At 46.1% G+C, this 8,191-nt stretch overlaps 1 protein-coding gene across 1 annotated transcript; it reads left to right on the top strand.

Annotated features, from left to right (window-relative positions):
- Positions 1–995: 995 nt before the first annotated feature.
- On the top strand, positions 996–3,789 carry LOC119240126 (T-cell surface glycoprotein CD1e, membrane-associated-like). Its single transcript, XM_037504488.1, is given in 6 exon segments — positions 996–1,056; positions 1,320–1,616; positions 2,262–2,540; positions 2,783–3,061; positions 3,402–3,492; positions 3,621–3,789. Coding segments are annotated over 6 exon segments (1,176 nt in total).
- Positions 3,790–8,191: the final 4,402 nt, after the last annotated feature.

Here is an 8,191-nt window from a genome sequence, read left to right as displayed (position 1 = left end):
CATGAACTTTCCAGGGAAAGCGCCGGCTCCCCCTTCATGGGTTACCCCTTCATGGGCTCACCATTCATCTCCACCATGAATCTTGCCTACCCACCTGCCCACACCAGCACATTGGGGTCAGAGCAGGGATTCAAGGGGTGTTCCCTTCAGAATCACCTGTACAGCCTGAGTGGAAATCACCTGCTGAAAATCACTGGCTCAGTCATGAACCCTCCAACAGTGACAACTGGTCTGGTGGGGAAACTGAGCAGTAAAGCATTTTCTAGATTATCTGATCCACCTGCATTGCTGCCACTGCTCCTTTTCCAGCATGGATTATGAGGACTGTGGACTACACAGCTGTGCTCATGATGTCTAGTGTCTTGGGGTAATTATTTTGAGATGAGCAGAATGAAGAGACAGAAGGGAGCTGAGGGTCGGGAGCACAAGAAGCATGTTGAGATGAGTGGAAGCCTGCAAAAGAGGCAAAAATAATGTGTGAGCACAGAAAGATGGAAGACCAAGAAGAGGCAGAAAAGAGACCATGCAGCAGACAGGAAGAGGCCAGCAGTGAGGGTGGGAGATGGCTGGGCAAGCCTGGGCACCACGAGCCCACCCACTGCTCCTTTTTGTGGACAAGGACATTGACAGCCCAAGTGCACATTTGATTTCCCCTGAGGCCAAGCATGACTAAATTCTCACAGCCTTTGTCCTAAGCCAGGAGTTCTTTAGCAGTAGCCGGTGCAATAGGGGACATCAGGAGTTCCCAGAGACGGGCAGGAGGAAGACATGGAAGCCAGAGTGGGAGAGATGGAGGGGAAGTGAGAGGCTGTGTGGGAGGGTAGGGCTGCAGGAGGCCCTAGAGTTTCTCTGACGGGGAAGTGGCCAAGGGAGGGTCTGTGTGTGTCGTGTGGGTAGGGAAGTCAGGTGACGGAGCAGGAGGGATGGGAAGGGGGCGGATATCTGAGGTCTGAGGGCATCTGTGCTGTGAGCATCCTTTGCCTCACAGAATGTCAATGCTGCTCCTGCTGCCCCTGCTCTTCAGGGGACTCCTCTGCCATGGGGCAAGCCAGGGGGGTAAGGAGAAGGTGGGAAGGGGCCTGTGGCAGGCACGGGGGTGGGGAAGATCTGGGAAGGAGCTGGGAAGGGAGCAGAGCTCTTGCAGGGTGCCCTTGGAGTTTCGTGCAGGCCTAGTTCCAGGCCAGGTATGCTTGCTGCAGCCTCCGTTTCTTCTTTTGAATTTGGCGAGCACAAGTCTGGCCCAGGTGGAGGGGGTATTAGAATATGCTGCCCCTCTGCTCACGTCCTCTCACACTTACCACTGTCATCTTTTCTCTCAGCTCCCCAGGTTCCAGGACCCCACACTCCAGCAGTGGAAAAGCCCCCCTCTTTCCGCATGCTCCAGACCTCCTTCTTTGCCAACCACAGCTGGGCGCAGAGCCAGGGGTCAGGTTGGCTGGGTGACCTGCAGACTCATGCCTGGGATGACACCTTGAGGACCATCCGCTTTCTGTGGCCCTGGTCCCGGGGCAATGACAGCGAGAAGGAGCTGCATGACTTCCAGGCACTTCTGCAGTTGTACTTCCACGGTTTCCCCCGGGAAGTGCGGGCCTATGCCAGTCAGTTCTAGTTTGAATGTGAGTTCCTGTCCTGAGCTGATTGTTCTGCCTGAGGGCCCGATCTCTCAAAGGGAAGATGGCATTTGGATTCGGACCACTGTCCCACTCTCTAACCTTAGCCCCCGTCGCTGGTTGACCCTCCTTTCTCCTCTGCTTCTCCGTCACCGCCAGCCCCGCCATACCTGCTCCCCCATCACACACACAACAGGCTTACGCGGACACGCTCTTCACAGCCCTGAGCAGGGGAGTTATGCTATGTCTCCTCTTGATTGTCTTCTCTTGGACAGTGTCTCCTCTTGATTGTCTCCCCACCACCCCACGTCTTAAACTCAGCCTCTCCAGCCAGAACCCTGGGCTCCTTGTCCCGGGCCTGAGCACCCGCATGCCTGACCTGCACCTCGCCGCGTCCCAGTGAGCTCTTCCAGACCAGTGTCCTGCTTTCCTGACAGCATTCCTCTTACCCTTCCACACGATTTCAAAATGCCTTAACTATTTATCTGCAGAGCTTCCTGAAAATTTCCTTCCCCTTTCCCACCCCACCTTTAGTCGGCAAGTGACTCCCCAGCAAATTTTCCCTCCCCTGATCTCTTTATTTCTAGGGTGTTGACTTTCCCCTCCTGCAATTCTTTCCATACTGATTCTCTCTTCCTTGTTCACTTCCAGACCCCTTTGAGCTCCAGATATCCCTGGGTTGTAGACTGCATCCTGGGGAGGCCTCAGAAAGCTTTTTAAATGGAGCGTATAGAGGATCAGATCTCCTGAGTTTCCAAGGAGACTCCTGGCAGCCTTCTCCAGGAGCAGGCAGCCGGGCCCAGAATGTCTGTCAGGTGCTCAGTCGCTACCGAGAAGTTAAAGAAATAGTGCAGAACATTCTCAGAAAGTCCTGCCCCAGGTTTCTGGTCAGCCTCCTTGAAGCAGGAAAGTCAGAATTGGAGCGCCAAGGTGAGCCCAGCTCTCTCTCCTGCTATTTTGAGTGCTTGCACTCTTGAATTTGCATTTGTATTTCTACTCTTTAGCATCTTTTGGAAGCACAGGATAAAAGCAAGAGGGTGGGATGCATGGGTTTAGGACTGTTTCCTAGACAGCGAAAAAGGTGATTTCTCAAACTGCTAAGCCACCCCCATCATGATCTCTGGCCGAGCGCACCTCCTAAATTCCATTTTCCCTCATCTCCTCTCCCCCAGAGAAGCCCGAGGCCTGGCTGTCTAAAGGCCCCAGTCCTGGGCCGGGCCGTCTGCGACTCGTGTGCCATGTCTCTGGCTTCCTCCCGAAGGCCGTGTGGGTGATGTGGATGCGGGGAGAGCAGGAGGAGCGGGGCACTCAGCGAGGTGACGTCCTGCCCAACGCCGATGGCACGTGGTACCTCCGCGCTACCCTGGATGTGGCATCGGGGGAGGCGGCCGGCCTGGCTTGCAGAGTGAGGCACAGCAGCCTCGGCGGCCGGGACATCGTCCTCCCCTGGGGTGAGAAAGAACTGGGGCCCAGATGGGAAATGATAGCCCTTCCCCAGTCCTAGTGCTGATGTGCCAGGAGCTGGAGGAATAGGTAACAAAAGTGGAAGGCTCCGATAAAGAATGACAGAAGATAGCTTTCAGGAAAATGGAGGCAGCAGATTAGAGCAGAGAGTGGGACCTAGAGATCTGGTGGGAGAGAGAGGGAGGCCAGATCAGGGACATGGGCCCAGGAGGAACTGCAGTGAGGATTCTAGAAAATACAGGTGTAATCTCCAGGATGGCCCCACCCTTGTGAAAGACAAGCATTAACTGCTTTGTAGATTGTCACCCTTATTTTTTCCCCAACCAGGTGGATACTCCATCTTCCTGATACTGATCTATTTGACTGTAATAGTCACCCTGGTCTTGGTTGTAGTTGGCTCATGTTTTAAAAAACAGAGGTGAGCCTTTTCTTGTTCAATTTCTTCAACTTCTTACCCATTCACTCTCCTTTCTTTGATCTTTATTGTTCCTTCTCCTTTTTTCTCTGATTTACCTTTTTTGATAACAAGATGTCTTTCTCCCACAGCTCCCAGCAGAACGTCTTCTCTTCCCATGCACTCAGCCCTGCCTTTCCCACAGGGGCCAGTACCCAGGGCCCCAGGAGTGCAGGTTACCAGCTCTACTGGGGACAGATATTGTGGATTAAAAACATATTCTTGATGAAATGGAAAACGAGCCTAAAACAACTTTGGTAACTTTAGTTTTATCTTATGTATAAAATCCTTGCCTGCTTCTCCTTGAACATGCATAGCTATAAACATTAAGCATGCTTTCAGTGAAACAGCTTGCTGTGGCAGATTCTGATCCCTTTGGAAATCTGTTGTTACCTCCCCTAGCCTCTCCCCATTCCAGCAGTGTCTTTTCTGCTTTGGCCACATGTGCCTCACTATTGATCATTCAAACTCTAAATCAGATGTCTCTTTCTTCTGGTAACTTCCTTGGATTGCTCAATTGAGAACTCTTCTATACTCTGCAAATTGGACTCACCTTCCTAAATATACTGATCTCTTCCTGCTTTTACCAGGATTTAGGCTTTTGTTCTTTCTGCTCTTCATTGCTTAAAAGCAAAATTTAGGTTTTGTACTTTTATCCTTGACCAAAGACTTTGCCTGGATTCAGGACCAACATCATGAGCATATGACCTATGCAGTTGTCATTCTGAAATTCTTGAACAAGAAAACGACATTTCCATTTTATACTCAGACAAATTATAATTTGAACTGAATGTGCTATTTCTCAATAAATGCTGACCAGATAAATGTATTGTCAAATTAAGTGATGTTGTGTTAAACTAACTATCCCCTCTTTGGAATCTCTGCATCATTTGGTTGTATGCTTATTAAAGCTCTTTCTCCCTATGTCTCTCACCAGAGGTAAAGGAGGCAGGTAAGTGCTCAGACTTCATCATGACTGGGGGCTTGTGCTTCTTCAGACATATTTAAAGAAAATAAGAACACCTGATGTGTCTCCTGTCAAACTGAGGACAGGACTGGCATGCCACTCCTGCTTCTGGAGATTGTCTGTGTCTATGTGGATGCTCATATTTAGGGGAGAAACTCATATTTATTCTCAAATATACACAGCTGACTATCCTGATTCATATTTTAATTCTTAGTCATTTTCTGTTTTTTTTTTAAATTGTAGGAGATAATATAAGCATTTTAAAACTACTCCTTGCTAAAGGAGAAATACACAAACATGCATATATGATTTACATAAACTCCTAACTAATCTTCCTCTAGGATTTGACTTCCTAATGTTTCATTGCCTACTAATTTCGTATATTCTAGATTTTATAATCAGTTGTATATTTAATGTGTAAATATACAGAAAGATTGTGGATTATGTTATATTTGAAGGGCTAATTCGACATATTCATGTTGCTAGTAAAATGGCATTAAACAAGCACACATTTTAGTGAGCTTGCCCAGACATACATAAAAAGCTTTATTAGATAATAAAATACATATCAACAGATTGAAATTTAAATTTAGTGTGAGGAAGTAGACAAGGAACAGATGTGGTGCCATCCCTCAAAGTCATCTTCTCGCCTGCAAATTACTTTCTGGGAGGAGTGGTTAAAAAAAATGAGCCCTGGAGGGCCTCCCTGGTGGTGCAAGGGGTTAAGCACCACACTGTGAAGCAATCTGCAGCCTCTGTAGCCAGAGTTTGATCTTGCCAGCCAGGGAGCCACCCACATGGTGAAGCAGACCTCTCCTGACTTGCCTGCTGCTCCCCTCAGCAGTGTACTTCAGTCAATCTGCCTGTTCTGTTGCCCACTCTGTTTCTGGTGAATCCTCTCACCCCCTGCATCTCTGGCCTGTACCCAGCTCTTGTATGCATAAATAAATAAATCTTAAAAAAAAAACAAAACCCAAAACAGCAAGGGTCACCTTAAAAAAAAATGAGTCCTGGAAGAGGGAGTCTCCAGCTAACTTATCATCTGGTAGGTCACTCTGAGACTTACTCCTTTTCTTTGAATTGAATGGGAATCATTGGGGGGTTCTGACATGAGAAGAGATAGGATCTGATTTGTTTTTTTAAAGGACTATTCTGACTGCTTTGTTGAGAATAGCCTTCGGGACAGGTCAAGGGTGGAAGTAGAAGACTGATTTCAAACTGTCTGCAATAATTCAAAAAGACAATGAGAACAGTAAGCCATGGAGTTTGAGGTGGTGAAAAGATATTTGAAAGTGTCTTTTGAAAACAGAGTCAATAGGCTCTGATGATCCTTTCTATCTGCCATCTCAAAAACGGAGTCAAGAATGACTGCAAACTTTTGTTTTTAGTAGTTGGAATTCCTACTGATTTTTTAAACAGGAAGTCTAGCAGAGGATGTGACTTGCCAGGTATGCAGACTTTAGGTCTGAATTAAAAACATAAATGGAACACATAATAAAGATACAACTTTGTCTAACATTGAAATAACATGTTTTTACTTCCCAACAACTAACACAAAAGCATAAAACTGTCAAGTTCTGACTATAAACATTGCCAGAGGGGTTTTCTCCTAAGCTGTGCACAGGTCTGCTGATGACACAGTTCACCCCTCTCTTACTTCGGGGGAATATATATACATATATATATATTTTTTTTTTTTTTTGACACAGAAAAATTATTGGTAAGGATGAGCTATAATATTTTCATTTTAGAAAGATAACTGGGCCTACAATGTAGAGGATGCATTTAAAGAATCAACCAAGAGACAGTTTTTAGTAGTTATGTAGACTGAAAGATCTTTCCTAAAGCAATAAGTGATAATTCATCTTGACTACACAATGGACCATTGAAAAAGAACGCCAGTTTGTATTAAGACAAAGAAAGACGAAGAAGGATTACTGTCTTGGGACTTTACCTTCACTGTTCCTTTTTTTTGTAAGATTTATTTATTTATGAATACAAGAATTGGGGTATAGGCCCGAGGTGTGGGTGTGGGTGGTGAGAGGATTCACCAGAGACAGAGCGGGGAACAGAACAGGTAGACTGACAGAAATACACTGCTGAGGGGAGCAGTGGGCACGACAGGAGAGGTCTGCTGCACCAGGTGGGTAGCTCCCTGGCTGGCCAGGGATCGAAATGGAGACTTGTTGCAGAGACTACATATAGCTTCATAGTGCTGTGCTTAACCCTTTGCGCCACCAGGGTTTACTTTTACTTTTACTCTTCCTTAAGACTTGATTGAACTCATGTAAACAGTGATGATATGGTCCCAGCCCTCACTGTGATGGAAGACTCTGGGCTCAGGCCCACGGTGCGCCATGTGTTTCGGCCATCTTAATAGGAATAGCACCATTGCAGGGAAATTTGTCTTAAGGAGCCCCAAGATAACAGACTTGAAAGTATCAATAGAAGCAACAGAGAATTAAAGATGACTTGATATTTTGCTCTGGCCAAAGAAGAAAGACGAGGGTGGGAGGAATGAAGGCTGGGGATGTGTTGAAGGTAATTTTCCAATGACTTGAGCATAAGTATTGCCTGTGATAAAAATGATGGCCCTGATTCTCTAGGAAACTAGGAGCATTGTCATTAGAAAACTGAAAACATTTAGTAGATGAGCACTTAGAAATAAGTGTGCTGGGAAAAAATGGAAAAAGAACCAAACGCATTTTAAGTGCTTTGGAAAAAATTAAGGAAATATAACACATGAGAATAGAACTGTTCATATTCATGATAAATATCTATCTACCAAAAATATGAGAACAATTTTGCTTTTTTCAGGAAAAAGTCTATATCCCCCAGTCAGCAAGTTGCTTCACCAGGAAATGGATTTTTAGTGTCTGCATTAACTGTGCAATCACATGGAGCTTTCTTCCAAATGAAATTTCAGTTCATGGAAAGTTGTCCGTCAAACTTAAAGCTGAAAACATAATTGCTACTTCTCTAATTTCTCTGTTTAGCCAAATTTACCTGAAATTTATTGTTTCTGTCATGACCCATGCCACAAAATGGACTTAGATATAGGATGTATCTAGTTTGACAGCATTGTTGAGGTTGCTTAATTTGGAATTTTGGAAGAGAGATTCTCAACTTTTCTTTTAAACATCAAAACCCAAAACCACTTCACTTTTGATACAGACCACGAGGATGTATGAATATGTAGTATTTGTGTTTGACGAAGCCATGGACTTCTCCTTAGAGACAAGATTTTGGGTTAAGCTCAGATAAGTCAGTTATTGTTTGTGGCTGGATGCTGATGAAAATGGTTGCATGGAGAACATTAGAAGAAACTTTTTTTTAAAATGATTTATTTATTTATTTATACAAGCACTGGGTACAGTCAGAAGCGCGGGAGGGTGAGAGAATTCACCAGAGCCAGAGCGGGGAGCAGAGCAGGCAGAAGGACCGAAGTACACTGCTGAGGGGAGCAGCAGGCAGCAGGAGAGGTCTGCGCACCATGCGGGACCCTCCTCCGGTGGCCGTGGAGCAGCCGGGGATCGAACTGGCGCTGCAGAGGCTGCGGGCAGTTTCGCAACCCAGCGCTCAACTGCTGGGCCACTGGGGAGGCCCAGAAGAAACATTTGAGACCTTAAAGACTTGAACCACACTATCAACCAGCTTGACCTAGTTACATAAATACTCCACCTCATATTAGCAGAA

The sequence above is a fragment of the Talpa occidentalis genome, unplaced genomic scaffold, assembly GCF_014898055.3.
Source record: "Talpa occidentalis isolate TD23 unplaced genomic scaffold, MPIMG_talOcc4v2.1 talOcc4.12, whole genome shotgun sequence".
NCBI lineage: Eukaryota > Metazoa > Chordata > Mammalia > Eulipotyphla > Talpidae > Talpa > Talpa occidentalis.
Note: the sequence above shows the minus strand (reverse complement) of the source record. Positions and strands in the feature narration are given on the sequence as shown.